General features: G+C 42.6%; 2 protein-coding genes across 2 annotated transcripts; both read right to left on the bottom strand.

Annotated features, from left to right (window-relative positions):
- Nucleotides 1-3580: 3580 nt before the first annotated feature.
- On the bottom strand, nt 3581-5077 carry LOC109787478 (probable tRNA-splicing endonuclease subunit Sen2). Its single transcript, XM_020346026.4, has 2 exons — nt 4834-5077; nt 3581-4583 (listed from the first exon to the last, which is right to left on the bottom strand). Exon 2 carries the CDS (start codon nt 4578-4580, stop codon nt 3702-3704), a length of 879 nt encoding a protein of 292 aa, XP_020201615.1. The 5' UTR covers nt 4581-4583; nt 4834-5077; the 3' UTR covers nt 3581-3701.
- A 1778-nt stretch (nt 5078-6855) lies between these two features.
- Nucleotides 6856-19812, bottom strand: LOC109787480 (threonine--tRNA ligase, mitochondrial 1). Its single transcript, XM_020346027.4, has 20 exons — nt 19504-19812; nt 18821-19058; nt 18600-18659; nt 18416-18505; nt 18178-18252; nt 17928-18056; nt 17756-17845; nt 16709-16797; nt 16497-16593; nt 16322-16408; nt 16133-16217; nt 14002-14096; nt 13859-13891; nt 13404-13490; nt 12229-12321; nt 11505-11597; nt 11206-11427; nt 8367-8438; nt 7772-7843; nt 6856-7113 (listed from the first exon to the last, which is right to left on the bottom strand). Exons 1-20 carry the CDS (start codon nt 19725-19727, stop codon nt 7018-7020), a joined length of 2127 nt encoding a protein of 708 aa, XP_020201616.1. The 5' UTR covers nt 19728-19812; the 3' UTR covers nt 6856-7017.
- Between the last annotated feature and the right edge of the window lie 279 nt (nt 19813-20091).

Below are 20091 nucleotides of genomic sequence, written 5' to 3'. Positions count from 1 at the left end.
TTTGAGCAGAAGAGCCTTATTTTGAATTTGCAAGTTTAGGACACCAAGCCCTCCTTTTCTCTTGGGGCGGCAGACCATATCCCAAGCTGCGAGAGAATGAGTTTTAGCATCCCCTGTGGGATCTTCCGGAGGAAAGGGTTTTTAATTACAATGGGCCTGACTGGCTTTTGATCCTCCTTGCAAAAATCAAACCAAGGCAGCGTGATTTGGTACTTCTAGTTTTCTGGTGTGCTTGGTTCCTTCGAAATGATGTGGTCCACGACCAAGGGAAACACTCAATTATAGATTCGGTTAGATTCTTGGAAAACTACATTGTGACTTTCTCGGATGAGTGCCTCGCTACTGATGATAAGGGAAAGAAGCCGATTGATGCTACTACTCCCCCAAAGTGCCATATGTCAGTGTTGAACAAATCTGGACCAAGCCGTGCAGGAAAGCCTAGATGGACTAAACCTCCAGTGGGATGGCTGAAAGTTAACACAGATGTTGCGTTTGTAGCCAATCCGGGGGAAACTAGTGTTGGGTACATTACAAGAGATTACATGGGCGGACTTGTAAGAGCTGAGGGCGTAAAACTCCATGCATGTGCAAGTGTTGAAGAGGCTGAAGCTTGTGCGTGTGTCACTGGACTGAAGGCTGCTCTTGACTTGGGAAATGAAAAGATCATCGTTGAATCTGATTGTGCTGCGGTTATTTCAAACATTTTGTCACATGCGACCCCTTTAGCAGCTTGGAGAAAGCATTATATAGTGATTAGGGAGCTTCTGCAGGATAGATCGAACATTTTCTTTCGAAAGATAGGGAGAGATGGCAACAAGTTTGCTCATGAATTAGCAAAGCAAATCCAGATAGGGGGCAGTCTATATGGGCCAACTACCACTGGATTTGACGCTGCTGGTGCTATCTAAATGTAATGACTGTGATGATATTTTAATATAGTTGCAATCTTTCCCCTCAAACAAAAATATTTCGGCTCGCCGATGTTGTCAGTTGCCATCGCATCCCGTGTGCTGGCTCTCTACGCCCCGTCGTCGCCTCTCGAACCCATGCCCCTCCTCTGCCCGATCCAATGCTCGCGTGTCTGGTGGCGCTTGTTTTCACCCTTCGGCAATAGGCGTAGCTCCTCTTCCGGCAGTGGTGTCCCAGCATGCGACCTATTCTCCATCTTTGGATCATGTCCCGGTAGCTTAGGGATTGTTCGAATATAGGCCAGGGCGAAATCCATGCTCGGCTCGTTGATACTAAGAGCGGCGACACCTGCGGGTATCATCCCCTTCTTGAAGGCGCTACCACAGTCTTTCTCCGTGCTCCTCATCGAGCACTGGCAAAAACCCCAGGTCTGGTTCCTTAGGTCGGATGATGACGTCATCACGGCTTCGTTCCCCTTCATGAAGGCGTCTTCCTGACCAATGTGCTCGAGCCTGATGGGATGCCCAGCGCACGCACTAGGGGAGACCCGCCCCTCAGGTTCCTGCAGGTAAATCAAAACTCAAGGAGATTGGTGGTTGTCAATGTAGGAGATATACACATGATAAGAAAGATATGTTTCATTTCTTGTACAAACAAAGTTGGTGTTTTCTACTACTATGCTATCCTATCAGAGTCATTTTCTATGTGTTGAATGTCGCTATCTGTCTAGTGTTTATTCCATTGTTCTGAGTGCTGATGGTGATTCACAGAGATTGCTTACATGAAGACAAGTTACAACCGTTAAACTGCCATCGCCTCCTCAAAAACAAAAGCATGCACAGGATTATCCATAGGATGTGTGTTGAATGAAATGGAGAGCATGAGCATGATCCACAGAATCTGTATTGTACAGGGCAACAAGAGCCCACTATTTCGAAAAAAAAAAAAAAAAAGAGCCCACTGCCCACTGGAGGTTGCAACTGTAGTGGCAAAAGAAGCTGATGAGTACAATGGATTCAACCTTATACTAGCTGATCTAACCAGGAATGTCATGGTCTGTGTGTCAAACGGGCCAAAGGGGCAGCCTGCAATGATTCAGCTCGTCTCACCAGGACTCCATGTAATGTCCAATGCAAGGCTAGACATCCCTTGGCAGAAGGTAACAGAACAACTCCATGTCCAATGGACACCTTACAAATTGATAGAACTCCCAGGGTGCCACAGAAATACAAGTGCACGTGATGATGTTATTTGATAAAATACTGGAAGAACATCAGTAGCAAGCTATAAATGTTGAATGTCCGGTGAGGTGTCCATTGTTGATTTTACTGACTGCACTAAGAATCCTAAAGGAGACTTTTGAGCTGGAAAAGATGTGAGAAAGTAACATGAAAGCCATTTCAAGTACTTCCCTAGTTATAGAGGGAAGTGTAATTAACTCAATTAATAGCACTGCATGTACAAGCAGGCAAGCAGCAAGACAGGAGTAGATGGCACATGATTGCAAGCCACTCTATCTTAGGGACCATTCAGTATACTATAAGAATCTGCCCAAGGAATGCAGTGCAGACAATTTTTCATCATTGCATATATTGCTTGTAGGCAATTCACCTCGGTAAAAACTTCAGGGAGTTTATAACGAAGCATGGTGATGATGAAGTTGAAGCAAAGGATATAGCTGACAGACTAATGACTGACACCACGAGGGCTGATAAAGATAGGCTGCCAAACACCGGTTGTGATCCCAACTGGGAGCACGGTCTGAGCTCCATCTTCATCGAGGTGCAAACTGACAAAGTGAGCATAAAATCTTTGACTTAATTGCAGTTTACAAGTACATTGAGAGTTGAATTATCTGAAAAATTATGCCTATTAACCACTAAAATAACACGTAGATGTTATAGTACAGAACCCTATATCAAAACTGCAATGGTATATTTATTTACATTTTTTCACGTGTTTCTGTTCTTGCAAAGGGGCTCTATGGGACAAGATGCACAGCAGTTCTTTCAGTAAACTATGATGGAGAAGCTAGCTTATATGAGTAGTACCTCGAGAGTGATACATGGAAGGACCACACGGTGCATTACCAGATAGAATAGCCAATGCGCACCTAAAGGCGGGAGCCTCAAATAGGACGAAAGAATGAATAGCTACCATTGTGCATGATGTTATTTCCACAGTTGCGCTTTAAGATCACATAATGATATCTAATTATGGCGATTAAATTATTTACTGTGTGTGGATTTATCAATTCAGAGACAGATCCAGTCAAATTGCTGAATATATATACATAATAATAACATGATATGATATGTGTATTTACAGACTTCATGTTGCCACCTTTGTGTATGATCATACATGCTTTACTACAGACATTGTACCTTCGGTTCTTCAATACAGTAGATATCGACTCTGATGTTTACTAAATGTATACTTAAGGCCTGCATGTGTTCAAGAACTAAACACTGAAACTATAAGAAAAACTCTGTGCCAATATTTGAAGAAAATGTGTCTAGTGTACCTCTTTTCTTCAGTAGACTGGAGTGCGGTGGTCATTCAGAGGTTTCTAGTCCTGCAGTCCTTGAAAAGGCACAGAAAAGTCCAGTCCAGAGCATTCCATAATATGATGTCTGCACTCTGCATCTGCAGTCAGATACAGTTGTATGGATATATGTATGCACCATATATATTCTAGAAATCTTTCCAAAATGCACAAGAGTACCGGCACAGGATTGCAATAAGATGAGAAGTTACACATCACCAATAGGGGTACAGAGAAATATTTAGCTTTATCGCCGGAATCTCAGCTTGTATACAAGTAGGCTAGAAAGAACTGTGAGGCCTAGTATTACACCCCAATAGTTGGAAACTACAGTTTCTCCTGTGTGATCTTCTTCTTCCTTATATGCTTCTTCTCTGCATGGTTTACATCGCTGCTCACGGCACTGCTGGGCTATCCACCTTGTAACAGTTCTTTCATGAACAACCAGCTGTTCCAAACAATCTGGGGATCCCAGTTCACAGACATTGCTGGAGATTGTCAGAACCAGCAGTGTCTTGGCCACACTGCCAGAAGCTCGGAGTGCACACAGTAGATCAGACCAGACCTTCAGGCGGCTACACCTACCGCCGAACCCCGATCCTTCCGGAACCACAACCACAGCAAACTCCGAGTGGACGAGCGCCGGGTGATGACGGTAAGCGACAAAATCCGTACCATACTGCAAACCTGACCGCACCACCCAGTTCTTCGACCTGAGATGCGAGTATGCCTTGTACATCTCGGGAAACGACTCTGATGCGGAGCATAGGTGATCCCACAGCTCCCCTTGGCTCATCAGATCCTTGCTTGCCGACTCAACCACGATGCACTCCAAAGCATGGTGAAGGTAGAAGACCTCCTCGGCGCCCAGCTGGAACCACTGCTTCTCGGCTCCGGCGTTCTCCAGCGCCCGGCCAAAGGCGGCGCGGTTCAGAAGCGCGGCCTGCTGCGGGTTCACGCCGAGAACCGCGTCCCCGCCCCCGCTGCATAAAGTTGCCACAAGCTTTGATCCTTTCAGTGAAGACTGGAGCTTGGTGACATTGCTTGACATGGGCTGGGCTGCTGCCAGGGCTGCGAAATCCTTGCCGTCCTTGCCCTTCTTCCATCTTGGACCAGACATGTCCATCAGCTGGGAACACAAAACACAGGTCTTCAGATTTTTAAGAAAAGTAACAGGTAAATGAGAATGATTCGCCAGCTCCCTCCCTCGAGTCTGCTCTCAAACAAATCGCCAAATCTCTTGCTAGTACTGTATAAATGAGAATGATTCGCCAGCTCCCGCAGTGACTCGGTAGCATATCACCTGCTGGCCGGTCCACTCTCATACGGATACGACAGCCGAAATCAAGATCATTTTGACTACGGGTGTCGGGACGAACCTGAGGCGGGGCGGAGAGGAAGCGGCAGCGGCAGCGGAGGCGCGCGAGGGCCAAGAAGCTGCCGCCGATGGGAGACGACCGGAGAACGGGACGGGTCGGCGGCGGCGCTCGGGGGGTCCAGGCGCCGGCGTTGTTCTCTCCTCTGGCGTTGCGGCGGCCGCCGGCACGGGGAAGCAGGAGGGAGCTCTCTGCGTCAAGGTCAAGTTGCCCTTGCTTCACCCGAAAAAAAATAGGTGCCCTTCTTAAGCACAGATCGACCGAGCGGGCCGGCCCGCTCGACTACTGCAGCGACTCGGTCGAGTTAGCCATGCCTGATTTTTTTTTCCTGTTCAGTTTTTTTAGTGAAAGAAAAAACGAGTTCATTTCATGCCCGTAGGACCTTTTTTAAAAAAAAACTTCCAATCTACAGTATTCATCTTCAATCATGGCAGTACAACGAACACCATAAATAAATAAAAATTGCATCCATATTCATAGACCACCTAGCGACAACTATAAGCACTGAAACGAGCCGAAGGCGCGCCACCGTCATCTCCCTTCCATCGCCGGAGTCAGGCACAACTTGTTGTAGTAGATAGTCAGAAAGTATTCGTGCTAAGGCCCATAGGACCAGCGCACCAGAACAGCAACCGCCGCTGAAGAATAACGTAGATCGGAAGGATCCAACCCAAAGACACGCGAGCGTAGATGAACAACGACGAAATCCAAGCAAATCCACCAAAGGTGGATCCGCCATAGACACACCTCTTCAGGTAGCCACCGCAATCTCGTCTTCTGAGCAGGACACAAACCCTAACAAAGCAAAAAAGGAACGACTAAAATCATAGCCCTCTCGCCGGCCCTTGTCAGGATCCACCGCGCCCCCATGGCCAACGAAGATGAGGCGGATCTGCGGCGGCGCCGACGAGAGGCAGGAACCTTAGCTTTTGTTATGTTATTTATCCCAAGAGAAAAAACAATTGATTTACAATTTGTTATGTTCTTTATCTAAGTATACTAGTACAATATATCATACGAGATATCGAGTAATAGCACTACAATAGTCATTCCGATTTAGTAAAGTTGGACTGCATTAGATTCACTAAATCTGATTATGCAAGTCAAAGATAATACTGATTGAGAATAATTCAAATATCGCACACAAAAAAAGAGAATAAATTCATATATCATTAAAAAAATACAAGAATCTAATATTTATGTCCGTGCGTTGTAACGGGAGAAAAAAATGCATATATTCAAATTTAGTGAGAATTATGCATACAAAGCAAATTCACAGTTTTGATGGACACCCTACACAAGCAGGAAAGGAAGTTTCATATGAGGCGCCCACGCTAGCTCAGGGCCTCAATCTTCAGAAATTAGTCGTAAAACTAATTTCTCCGGAAACTATCAAAACCCACCGGCACCGGTCTTTTTCTCCAATTCGCATTCGACGAAATGAGCACCACCAACTCCATCACCGAGTGTTGCTGCCTCACATTCGCGAAAATGAGCACCACCAACTCTATGCAAGTCTCTGTCGCGGCCCCCACATTGCAAGGTGATGTGTTCGATGTTGTCATCGTCCTGATTGCAAACAAAGCATGGAGACATTTCATCCTGCATTCCATGGCGGGCAAGAGGCTCCATGTCCCAGACATATCTGTTATCCCGCAGCCCTTTCTGCCCCGTTCTTGATTCCCTGGCGATCGCCCCCAACTTTGGCCAAAGAGGAGCGAAGGCCTTCAATCGACCTAGATTTCCAGAACCAAAGGGATGGTCCTGAGCTGGCCAAAAGTTCCATCGCCCTGGAGCAGATCCTCACGATAGCTCAAGTGCCCCGCAGACAAAGGATCTTCATCGCCAAGCATGGCCCCATCGGTCACGACGCCCTTGGCCTCCGAGCAAGTACTTATCACACCACAGCTTCGGCACCCAACTGACTTCACCATCCTTTACCCACCCTATTCAATCCTACGATTCTAACAAACATAAGCAAACCTCCCAAGTATTCTAAATCCCTGAGCAATTCTATGAAAATCCTTCGAATCAAATAGGCCCTCGAAATTGATAAATGGCAGTTAATGTACATGTGACAACATGAACAAGAATATCACGATTTTTCATTCACCTCACACTTCACCAAATTACAATGTGGGTTGTGCAGTAGATGTCTAAACAAAAAAAGATGATGCGACTTAAAAATCACTGGAAAGCCGCAACTTCATCGTTAAAACGTGCGATGACGTCAGCAATGCTCTCTGTGGATAGGTCTGCCCTGTCTCTTACCCTCAGAGAGACCTGCAACAGTACAGATCATTAAGATAATTCAGCGTTTCATATGGAACCATAATCAGTGCGCTAAATCAGTACGAGGGCAGGCAAAATCAGGCAAGCAGATGAACTACAACAAATGATTGCTGATGTAAACTGTATGGTCAGTTTTAGTCTTCCGACAGTAAAACCGCAGTCAAACGTGGCCTAGTACATGATTTACCATTCACAGAATACACATGTGTACTTTAATATATATATAAAAAGGGCAGCCCGGTGCATCTTCCCGCTTGTGCAGGGTCCGGGGAAGGGTCCGACCACTTTGGGTCTATAGTACGCAGCGTTTCCCTACATTTCTGTAAGAAGCTGTTTCCAGGACTTGAACCCGTGACCTCGTGGTCACAAGGCAGCAGCTTTAATATATAAACAAGCACCTAATGCATTGGTCCATGCACGCTGAATGGAATTCCTAAAGTTACCAATAACGGCAGCAGGGGAGATTATAGATACAACTTAACCCTTGCTAATACTAGTAATAGATATTCCATGCTATAGTGAGATAGATTCATAAAATAAAATAGCCGATTATATCAGCCTAACCTTTCAAGGTTTCCCAACAAATAAAACAGATATGCTCGGTTTAATCTGCAATGGCCTTTTTTTACGAGGGTGGGAGAAGTCAAACCTTTCCAGACTCTGCCTCTTTTGCGCCGACGACTAGAATATAGTTGAATTGGGCTAACTGAGCCTCCCGCACCTGCAATGATGATTTGAAGGATGCAAATTTTGTGATATTCAGTTGTGTACTTGCGCACTTCAATAATAATAACAAAATTTGATTCAGAGGGAGTAATAATTTTAAAAAGATGCAGAGGTGTTATTTTTGCACATAAATGTGTTTAATATATTCTCGACATCTGTGAATTCATATGTTTCGCTGGGAGTTCTTCTAGAAAATTGTGAGGTACATGTACAACCCACCAATCTTTACTTTACTATATATAATACAGTAGTATTTAAATGGGAGTTGGTGGTAACTTAATATGATTGATAAAGTATACTATATCCGCAGCAAAGCACAGGTATTTTGCTAGTTGAACTATATTAGATGCGTGATAAAGGAGAAAACGATACAGTACATTCAGTCCAACAATCAAATTAGTGTATACCACAACGCTGCAAATAATCCATATTTTCCATTCAGAAAGTTAAGACAAACAAAATAAGCACATACTACAACAGAAGGTAAGAAAGTGCACTAAAAGTCAAGATCTGGTTACCTTCTTTTGAATTGTTCTATCAGTCATGTCAATGTCAACATGAAAACCAGCAGCACGTATCTGAGCATGAACCTGAGAATGAGAAGCAAATCGATTAGTCACTTTGTCCTATTGTAATGTAAACACGTCCAACTTTACATACATTGTGAAATCACGTTTTCCCGGAGAACATTGACTAGACTGTAAAATATTTATGTTATGATTAATATAGTTCCAATACTAGTACATCCAATGTCTTTTGGAATATACTAATCGACAATAGAGCCTAATTTAAACAAAGACTACATAAGCTTCTAATAGTATGCTTATGTTTTACATCAATTAAGACATAGAACAACATTAAATTAAACAATAAGAACACAGTAGAGACAATCCAATTGAGTAATCATCATTTCAACATGAGACTGTTTAAAATCCATCACCACCTTGTCAAAAAGATCTAATTCTTTCCAGGACCTAAAGGCACACTGCAAACAAAGCTCAAATAAATAACTTTTCCAAAGGCCCATAAGAAGCTCATAGCTTTGGATATAATAACCTCCTGTAATGTGCCATGAAAAGTAGTTTTGATTCGGCTTGTATGTGTTAAGCATATAGCTAGTGTTCCTTCTGAGACAGGATCAAACTCAGATTTTGAATATGAGACATTGATATAACCTAGTGAGCTGGGTCTACAACTAAACATTGAATCTCTGTCCAACTGGTAGATTCTTTAGCCTACATTGTAGTGATATCAGAACACTTTTAACCAAAATCATGACCTAAAGATAATTAAAAAAATCTGGAATTTTTTAAAGTTAAGGCTTCAACAGACAACTCAAAAGCTGAGGGAACCAAACAGAGCCTCCAGCCAAAAGCATTATGCACCAACAAGAAGTAACTATGGCAGTTTAACCTCAACATGGACTAATGCATTTTGGACTGTTATAGACAAGCAACACCAACAACTGTATGGGCTTCAAATCCTATATGCAGCAGCCATGCGGCAAGCCTGGGTAGGTTTATACGTGCATATTATGAATGGTGTAGGAAAAAGTAGAAAGAGTTTAAGGCTGCCTTTGGTTTACAGGAATTTCATAGGAATCTTGTAGGATAGGATTGTTGTAGGAAAAAAATCCTTTGAAGGCCTTTGGTTTACAGGAATTGAATTCTATTCCCGTATGGGATTTGTTCCTTTCCTTCAGATTTCACAGGATCAGAAATAAAAAAGTTGAATCAAATCTGTGTCCAGTCCTCCCTCCTCGCACAGAACGGCACAGCTCGCCGGGAGCGACTCCGGCGGGCGAGGGACGCGGCCACATCCAGTAGACGGGCAACGACCACCGGCGAGCTAGAGAGCATCTACTGTCGACCGGCAAGCCTACAGGCTCCAGCAGCGCCCTCCGTCTGCCAATTTGTATTTTAATTGCCTGCACTATCTGGATCCATCTTGCCTTCTCTCCCTGGATCCATCATACGGAGTAGTATGCTATTGTGTATTCAGGCTCCATGCACTAGCAGCCAATTTGTATTTTAATTGCCTGCACTAGCCCGTGTGATGAGTTGATGATTGCCTGCACTAGTTGCTCAGTTCATACTCCAGTTACATGACAATATACTATGCTGGCAGGGTCTATATTTGCACTTTGTATATACTTCCTCCGTAAAGAAATATAAGAGCTTTTAGATCACTAAAGTAGTGTTCTAAACGCTTTTATATTTCTTTACAGAGGGAATATAATTTGTTCACATTATTAACCATAAACCAAATGACATTATTTCTTTATGTTTCCTACTCCCTCTGTCCCGTAATATAAGAGCGTTTTTGACACTACAATAGTGTAAAAAACACTCTTATATTATGGGACGGAGGGAGTATGTGTGTTCCTATCCCGTGAACCAAATGACATTTAGTTTCCTATTCCTATAGTCTGAGCATTCATAGGATTTCAGATGCATGCCACCTCATTTCCTATACTTTTCCTATTCCTATGAAATTCCTATCCTATGAACCAAAGGAGGCCTAAGTGTCCATGTTGGATATTAATCGTCCTTAACTTACATAGAATCCAATTAAGGGAGGAAAATAGAGTTGTAACTCGGTCAGGAGTTTTTGTTGTGATCCAACTTATGGATCAAGTTAGCTGTTGTACATAAAGGACTAGCGTGTACTTGTTTTAGACAACAGGTCAATAAACAAAAGTTCCAATGAACCACAGAGCCTCTCTACCACGCCTGGGGCGAGCCGAGGGGGCGGACAGTAGAGGGCAAGTGCCCTATCGCTGGTCATTATCAATACGAAATTTACCCATTCTGGACTAGGTCTTTAACCAACAACAGCAGGTTTTAAGGTGGTCTTCAATGGGGCGGAGTGAAACAACACCACTGATGCACGTCTGCAAGAGTTCCCATAGAAAATTGTCCTAGCACACGTAATGGTAAGCATGCAAAATCACATGGTTCAATTCGTCCGTAATGTAGAGAGCCAATAGAGATGAGCATGGCAGACAGGTTTGACAATGAAGGTTGTGTATAGCACACAACACAACATGTACCACAAACAGAGCCCCCCCCCCCCCCCCCCCCCCGGAGGTAAGCGGCATTATCATGAAGAACGTTATATAACAGAATCAAACATGCCAAGAATGCACTGCCCAATTCAAAGTTCATGAACATAGCAACTGAATTCAAAAGGAAAAGAAAAAACTGCCTAACAGATCAGCACAAAGGACCTACAAAGACACCATTAAATTGCTAAGGTCCGCCAAGTGAAAAACAGTCAGGTAGGAGATATCAATTATTAGTCAGCATAGAGAAGAGCTCTGAAGTTAATCGATTCTCAGATACAAGGACAATTTACCTCTTTTGCATATGTTAGTGAATTGGCAGATACACAGCAAACAATGGCTTGTCGGGGGCTTAACCACAACGGCCATTTACCATTATAGTGCTCCAAAAGAATGGCAAACATCCTTTCAACTGATCCTAGTATTGCCCTGTGTATCATTACAGGCCTCTCAAGCTTGGCTTCATCCTCTGCAGAATAAGTCAACTTGAAGCGAAGTGGCAGCTGAAAATCGAGCTGCAACAGACAACAAGGGTTAAATAGAAGACAATTATATTCTCTATAGTTGATGTCAACATAACATAAAAGCGAACCTGTAGAGTTGCACACTGAAATTTCCTCTTGAGGGCATCAAACACACCAATATCTATTTTCGGGCCATAGAAAGCACCATCTGCTTCATTTATCTGCACATGGATATCTAAGTAAGAATTGACAGAATCATGGCTTAACAAACAGCCAGGCATGCAAGTTTCTTTCAATGCAACTACAACACTGTGGTAAATACGCTACTGCTGATACAAACCGGATCAGTCACAAGACAAATTAAAGATAAAATTCAATATTAGCAATCATAACTTGAGGTTGCAAGAAAATACCCCAGTAAGTGAACCTTTTGTATCCTGCTTATATTTTGCTGTTCTTTATGTAAATGACCTTGAGTTGTTTTTCACATTCTTTCTACAGGTATCAGATATCACTCTGAAATATAATGCAAAAATAGATATCTGGTATCCACCCTGTTTGGTCCCTGGACACACTTCCCTGACTTAGGTTTGTTCTTGGTTTGCACCACAACTGTGGCTTGCCACACTTAACTGTTCACACAGTCCATGTGGCATATAACCTTTTCCAGAATATTGCCCACTTGTGTGGATTTTGTTAGCCACTCCTTGGTGGCAAGTCACACTTTGCCTAAGCTTAGATGCAACTAAGCCATAAATCAAGCATTCCTTGGAAGTACTAGATGCTATAAATGCACATCTAGCAGCAATGGGTGATGGGAAAATTATGGGTAAAATAACTCCGCAAAGGTACCTTCCATGGCTTCCCAAACTCATTCAATGCTTCTGTCAGTTGTTGCTCTGCTTTGTTCCAGGTCTCAATGTCACCTAAATACTTCTCTGGTCTCTGAAAAAGTAAACATTCATACTATATATTAGATGGAGTATTATGCAGTGCATATGTTAACAGGGAGAGCCCAGAGATAGGTTTATGCAGTTATTTCTGTGAGATTTGGCAGTATGAAACTTTAGTATTTGGATTAGCAATATGGAAACAGAAACTAAAGTACATATAATTTGTTATATTTGATTATTATAGAATTGTAGAATGTTTATTGAATATGAGTAGCATGCATGGTCCTTGTTGAGTTGGCATAGTTGCATGTTAAGAGAATTGAGTTAGTGGGGATCAACTACTTATGAACTAAAACCACGTCCCCTCAAAAAAATGAACTAAAACCACGTCAGTTATTTCCAAACGGAGTAGGATACGCTAGTGGAACAAGATGAATAGTTGGGAGTAGCCATCTTGCTCTCCATCATCTTTAACAACATTCACATGTTCATATGTATTCTTCAACGTGCTGAGAATTGATTACATATTATTGTACACACCAAAGATAGGAAAATGTGCAGAGTCCCACAGAGAAAGGATGACATGGCATCAACTGACTATAGTGTTAGAAGCCTAGAATGCCAAAAGAGAGATCGATAGGCATTTCATTAACCAGGCCAGCGGTTCATCAACCTATAACTGACCCACAAATATATTCCACAAACATAATATCAGGAGAAATGTGACTATGAATACCGCGATGCATCATTACTAAGATTTTCAGTACGTTCACAAGGGAAAATGTTAAAATAATGATAAAGTGCCATATTAATACTGTCAATATATATGCATGATGTTATGATTCAACTTCAGTCGTGGTTATCAAATATGTGCTAAAGAGAAGGAAGAAATCAAACAAGGCTGTCTACTAAAATGTACTCCCTCCGTCCCAAAATAAGTGATGTGCTTTTAGTTCAATTTGAATTAAAACCGTATCACTTATTTTGGGACGGAGGGAGTATTTTATAATTTTAGTTCATTCAGTACAGTAAAGTTGCAACCTTTCACCAACACCATTTCATGAGAATTGTCAAATATGTATTAGAAGTTGCTGCAGATGTTATCAGTACATAAAAGTATGAGATTACGATTACCGTTGATAACTCCAGCTCATATTCAAACCCAAATATTTTATAAACATAATCAATGAACTCCAAGCAAGCCCGAACTTCATCCTTGATCTGCACCAATGAAATAACATAAATAGGTGTGCAATAACACAAACTCACAAACCAGCTCCAAGTGCTAAACTAATCCAAACTACAATAAAACTACTGTCTGTGGGGTGTGAAAATATTGAAACATGCTGGAAATATCACACACAGCATGAATTTGTGTAAAAAAAATCTCAAATTGGCAGGAGAGCTGTGTATCATCATTGTATTAAGAAGAAAAAGAAGGGGTAAGAACCCTTACAACAGACACACACACACACACACACACACACACAGGCTGAATTTGTGTAATCATGCAGCAAAAATGTTTACAATGAAGCATAATATAATTCCAGTAGCATGAAAAAGGGATAATCTATGTATCACAAACTTACTTGGCTCTCCGTGCAAAAAATATGGGCATCGTCCTGAAAGGAACATAAAACAAAACGATGATCTAAGTATGGAGCTAATCAGAAATAGTAACTTTTCTTTTATCTTGGAAACTAAAGATTCATGGAATCACATTAGACTTTACCTGTTGGAATCTTCTGACACGTGTCAAACCTGTAAGTGCACCACTAAGTTCATTTCTGTGCAGAACTCCAAAATCAGCCATGCGGAGAGGCAACTCTGCAGCATTTCATTAAACAAATTTGCTAGAATTAGCGCAACTGATCAAATCCACCTTACAGCAGCAGACAGAATTCCCACTAAGAGTATTAGAGAAGCCCAATTAATTCCCTCTAATACTTCAAATTGTGAATGCTGAGGTTTGCTTGATTTGAGTACTTGACATTTAATCATCTTTGTAATCTTGGGCCCAGGTTCTTCTACCCAAATAAGGCTTAGATAGATGCACACCTAAAATGCTGGATTGTTGCGCACTGTGTCAATACGATGCCCGCCTAACTCTATCAGTTCAAACTTTTGGGTGAACTGGTTGGTGCATGCAACTCAATATGGTATCAGAGCCAAGAGACCTTGAATTCAAGGACCGGCCAACGAAGTTCTGTCAAAATTCTTGTAACCTACATCGATCCCTCATCTCATGCCTACAACAGCATATTATGCAGGGCAAAATCCAGCATTTTTTTTTACAAATACTAGCAAAAGAGCCCGTGCGTTGCAACGGGAGAAAAAACACAACACACACTCTTAACCGAACAACCATCACTCAAGACCACAATAGGTCCATCTCCTTTATTTTAGCGACGCATCATATTTGTGTTGCCGCTTATCCTTCTTCTCACCCTCGCCGGCGGTGGCCTTAGTGTTCACACAAACCAAAACATGTTAGAATGTGGTTAATCCTAAGACGTCTCTCTCTCCCTCTCTCCTCCCCTCTCCCTCTCTCTCGCTTTCTCTCACACTCGCGATGAGAAATCTGTTGTTTTCCCCTGCGACGTATTCAGAGGTGTGCATGTGTAGTTCTCGATGTTTTCTTTTCCCTATATGATTATAGTGGGTGTTTATTTGCAATCCGGATCGCCGCCTGTATGAAAGAAAAATGGATCGTGCGCTATAGTTATAAGTTTGCTTCCAAAACAATATTTAAAAAATATTTAACAGGTAAAATTAACATCATATACAGATTTCACACATTTTTCTAATCAAATTTCATATATAACATATTAAAATCGGAGTTACGGTTTAAAAGATACGTATAATTTAGAAAACCATTTGTTTGAATTAAATATCTTCCAAAATAATATTTATAAATACTTAACAGGTTAAAATAATCTTGTATTCATATTCTACATATTTTTCTAATCAAATTTCATATATAACATGTTTAAATCGGAGTTACGGTTTAAAAGATATGGATGGTTTAGAAAAGCATTTGTTTGACTTAAATATGATCCGCAGATGGAATACCTAAAAAGTCAGGGGGGGGGGGGTTGAAAAACTGTAAAAAAACGGTTCGGTGTGACTTAAATCTGGACTGCGGGTTGATTTCATGAAAACGCAGGGGCTTATTTGCAAATTGGCGCGACGGACGGGCAGAAACCCTACGTGCTTTATTATTAGGTAGAGATTTGTTTGGATTGGTTGCGTAGCCATGCCAATGCCTCTTTGCCAACTCTAGTTCTTTTTTTGCTAACACTGGCCAACTCATGGGCAACCAAAACCTTGGCCAAAAACCAATATTTTGTACGCCAAGCTTGTCAAACTGAACATACCCATAGTGCCAACTTTTCTCAATCAATTTGAGGTTTTGGGTGAATTAGTTGCTGCATGCAATTGAATACCATGAGATTTCGCATTAAAGAACAGTTCACCAAAATGAAAATGAGATAAAGCACTGATTGCTAGATAATAAGTGCGCAACTCACAGTACCAATAAAATAGATAATCTTACATGAAAAATATTTCAGAAAGGAATAAGCTTTATGACCACCACCATTGCAATTTTGCAAGGTACTGAAACTAAGAAACCAGTACTGGTCACTATATAGGTTGACCCACCTTGAAGCACCTATGTGTGTAATCATTGCACTCGGCCTAGCACGCGCTTTTTCTAATAACCAGTGACGGTACCTAGTATGTATGGCCTACTAGACCTAGTTTTAATACCTTGCATTTTTATTTTTAACCATGCAGGATAACTGCATTTTTAACTTGACCAAGATATCATTAAGGAATCTAAACAGCAAGAGAGGATTTACCTCTATACGATCGAACCTCGTGTCCAAACATTAGGCAATGGCCAGGACAATTCATTGGCTTAAGGCCAAATTCTTGTTTCTCGATCTGCACAAGAAAAAACAAGCACCCATAAAGGTCAGACCACGACACCCATATAATCTAGATCATCACGCTTATTATTTTCCTTTAGTATCTGCAAATGTGCTTACCTCAAAAACAAACATGTTGTCCTTGTAGTTTGCAGCATGTCCAGAGGTTTCCCAAAGTTGCATGTTGTAAATATTTGGACTCAGAACCTAAATAAACACACATAAGGAATAGAAAAACAAAAGGCATAGTTCAACTATCGATGATCTAGGATAATTAGTACGAATTAAAACCAACCTCTTGGTAGCCTCTCTCTCTATACTCCTTGCGCAAAAAATCCATCAATTTGTTATATATTATAGCGCCATTTGGAAGGAAGAAGCAGCTACCTGGGCTGCATAGTTCCAAAGTTTTGTCAAAGAGCTATCTAACAGCAAGCCGGTGAGTAAAGATCTAGAAAATAAAGATATGAAAAGGAACAAGATCAGATAGGAAAAATGCGAAGGTACCTAAGTGGATGGAAAAAGAAGAGTTTCTGGGACTGCCCTAATAACCTATGATCACGTTTCTTAGCTTCCTCTATCATATGTTGATATTCCTGCAGATTATAAAAGCAAAACTTGTCTGAAAAACAGAATAGGTTGTTTATGATTTGAAAATCAAAAGAATTAGGAGTATGACTAAAATTAAAATTCAGGACTGCAACCTTCATTATCTAACCAGTTTTTTTTCCACAACACAAGCGAGCTACTGATCATCTCATTAAGATGAAAGAAAAGTACAGAGAGGAGGGCAAAACACCCACACCTCCAACACACACCAAACACACACGCCACACTCACACACTCTGAACAAACTAGCTAAGGATCACCACGCATAGAGATGCAGACGACTGGCTCGCCCAGGGGAAGGACTAAGTGTTTGACTGCGGACCATGGCCGCAGGCCGGGCAGAGGTATGCAGAGCTAGGGTTTGAGAGAAGGAAGATTTGGGAATGCGAATTTGTTGTCAGCAGCAGGGCTAATAAAGGGTGGTAATGAGAGCAGCCAGTGCGCCGAGGAGGGTGGCTCTGGGCATTCATGGCAGGATACTTCATTTTTTTCCTTCTCCACACGAGGCCCATCTGTTAGTGACTCAGCACAGAGGGGCAAAACAGTCCTAAACACAGCGCAGTCACGGTCAAACGCCTCTGACTAGACGGAAACCGCACGGAAGGGTATTCCTGTAACAGCACCAAAACTGTGCACACTCGAAAACTAAGGGTAAAACCATCGAGAGGGAACCAATTAAGAGCAAGAGTGTAAAAATCCCTTTTATTAATACAAGAAACTTGTTTGAAGTAACCAATAAAAGGGCGTATGCCTCACAGGGATATAGGAAAGTTGTACACAGCTGATGTAGCAGTGTTGTGCAAATCAAGCCACCGCAATGCATGTTAAAAGGGAAGAAAGATGCTAACTAAAAACTAGAGGAACATATTCTGTGAAAATTGCATGACATATCCTTGTGCGTACACAATTTCCCAATTTCCAAATCATCAAAGATACTCAAATTACCTTGAGACGTTTAGAATCAGGGAAAGAGATTCCATATACTCTCTGCAGGCTCTCACGGTCTGCTTTTCCTCTCCAGTATGATGCTGAAGCCTATATTTACACATCAAACTTAAGTATCTAATATCATCAAGAGAACTTGGGAGTTCAATGGATAACCAAAGAAGAAAAATACCTTGAGGCAAGCAAAAGCTTTAACAAAGGAAGTATTTGGGATGTGCGGGCCACGGCAAAGGTCGACCAAAGGACCACATCTGTATACTGTAATGGTCTTGTCCTCAGGCAATTCATTAATTATTTCAACCTGAATGTATGGTTAAACATATTCAAGAAAACGAACATGACGTCTCGAGGTGACTTAGGAAGCACTTTGATATTTAGATATAAAAGATCGAAGGAAGGGAGATATGTATGATGAAGGTTGCCTTAAATTCATTTTCCGCAAAAACTTCAAGAGCTTCTGCTCTGGAGACTTCAATGCGTTCAAATGGTTGCTTCTCCTGCATCAAGTTGAGTTGGAAAGCTCTTGTTAAAGAAGGAGTTTAGTTATGTCACAGAGATAAGACTCTAGTTTAAAAGAAGTACGTTGTTCGGCAGTGGCCACAAATTAAGGGTAGGCAAAAACTTGAGTAAAAAAGAATTAAGTAAAATATGATAGCATACCGCAACAGCCTTTTTAGCTTGCTTGTCAATGAGACCAAAGTGTGTATCATTCAGTGTCAAGTCCTTGTAGTGGGCGTCGTAGTAAAAACCCTTGACAGGCAAAGTGTCAAGTCATTAGAACACTGAAAAAATAAGACTAGCATATTTTCATGCCCCAACCCCAAAACTTAAGGTGATCCCATACCTCTCCTCTTGTAGTACAAGGTCCAATGCACAACTTGCAGCCATACACCCTCTCGATAGACTGCAAACAAACATCTTCTTCGGTTAGAAAAAAAGATGAATTGAGAATGAATTATAACAGAGAGCTGAGAAAGAAAAATAAAAGGCTATGCAGCTACTACACGATTTGGCCGTAACGAAAAACCGCGCTCAGAGATAGATATCCAGGACGGTATGACTCACTTCTCCAAGAATATGAGCACTCGAGTGCCAGAACGTGTCGCGCCCTTCGTTGCTGTCGAACTTGAACAGCTTCAAGTCACAGTCGCCTTCCAACGGCCTCGTCATGTCCCAGAGCACGCCGTTCACCTGAGCTATCAGGCAGCTGGCCGCCAACCCAGTTGATATCCCCGTGGCGATGTCCATCGGGGTCGATATCCACTTCTTGCCTTCCTTTATCGCGCCATCAGGCAAAGTTACTCTGCATGGTAGTGCAAGCAGGAGCCAACATTATTATTACACAAGCGAAACATGTAACAATTTCCATGGTCCAAAGCAGGACGATGGCGTGTGCACTTGAATTCACAACTCCCAGCAAAGGCATTCTAGCTGTGGGAAACAAGCAAGTAAACTACTACTTGTGAAGACGATCTGCAATCTGTAGCAGAGAACGCATGCGCCTAACAACAAATCGGATTCTGCCATCATGCGGCTACACGGTTGGTTCCCAGCTCAACCACTCCCTATCGAATTTATGCGCTGATTATACATACAGATAAAAAACGAGGCCATGTTTTTATAGAAGAAGAAACACGCCGCGGGGGAGCGGAGACTCGAGCACGGGTCCTCTGCTCTGCTCCCCGCTAGTTATATATGTGCAGGAAAGGAAACAAAGACGCGAGCAGATGGCGGGAAGGGATAGAAACCTGATGGGGTCGCCGCCGATGTTGAGGCGCTCGAGGGCCTGCCGGGCCTGGATCTCCTCGAAGATGCGGATCCGCTTCTGCGTCACCGCCTCCAGGTAGGGCGCGTCCGGCGCGACGGCCGGGTCCCCCATCGGCTCGGCGGAGAGGTGGAGGAGGAGGCGGGGCGGGAGCCGGGGCTGGCGCTGCCGGAGGAGGGAGAGGCCTCGCCGGAGGCAGACCAGCATATAGCGGCGGCGCGGGGGATGGGAGGGTGGGTTTGAGCCCCAGGGTTTTTTGACTTGTTGCGTTATAGGGTTTGGTGACGGCGAGTCATCGAGAGAAGCCAGCTGGCATTCGGGAGGCTTGGCGACTGGCGAGCGAGCTCCTCCTCCCCGAAGCTAGGCGGGCTGGCCCATTTCGGAGGAGGCGAGGCTAGGCAGTGCTAACGGGCCGGGTTCATGAATATATCGATATGTTTTGTTCATTTTATAGTTTTGTTTAAGACATGACCCGCAAATTAAACCCTTTAAGCGTCGCTACAATGGCGCTCGCTGGGTGAGTCCACCTGGGCGATTTTACTGTGCCTAGTTAACACCTCCCTCAGATAAA

Source organism: Aegilops tauschii, chromosome 3, assembly GCF_002575655.3.
Source record: "Aegilops tauschii subsp. strangulata cultivar AL8/78 chromosome 3, Aet v6.0, whole genome shotgun sequence".
NCBI classification, from domain to species: Eukaryota; Viridiplantae; Streptophyta; class Magnoliopsida; order Poales; family Poaceae; genus Aegilops; species Aegilops tauschii.
This window is presented reverse-complemented; position numbering and strand designations above follow the sequence as displayed.

Bases quoted from the DNA above. Each gene is read 5' to 3' on its own strand.
- LOC109787478 (XM_020346026.4), bottom strand. From the start codon at position 4,580: ATGGACATGTCTGGTCCAAGATGGAAGAAGGGCAAGGACGGCAAGGAT.
- LOC109787480 (XM_020346027.4), bottom strand. From the start codon at position 19,727: ATGCTGGTCTGCCTCCGGCGAGGCCTCTCCCTCCTCCGGCAGCGCCAG. The intron at 16,798-17,755 runs GTAATTTGAGTA...TATAATCTGCAG, and splicing joins CTGATTCTAAACGTCTCAAG to GAATATCAACATATGATAGA. The intron at 16,409-16,496 runs GTTGGTTTTAAT...GTGTTTATTTAG, and splicing joins GAGAGAGAGGCTACCAAGAG to GTTCTGAGTCCAAATATTTA.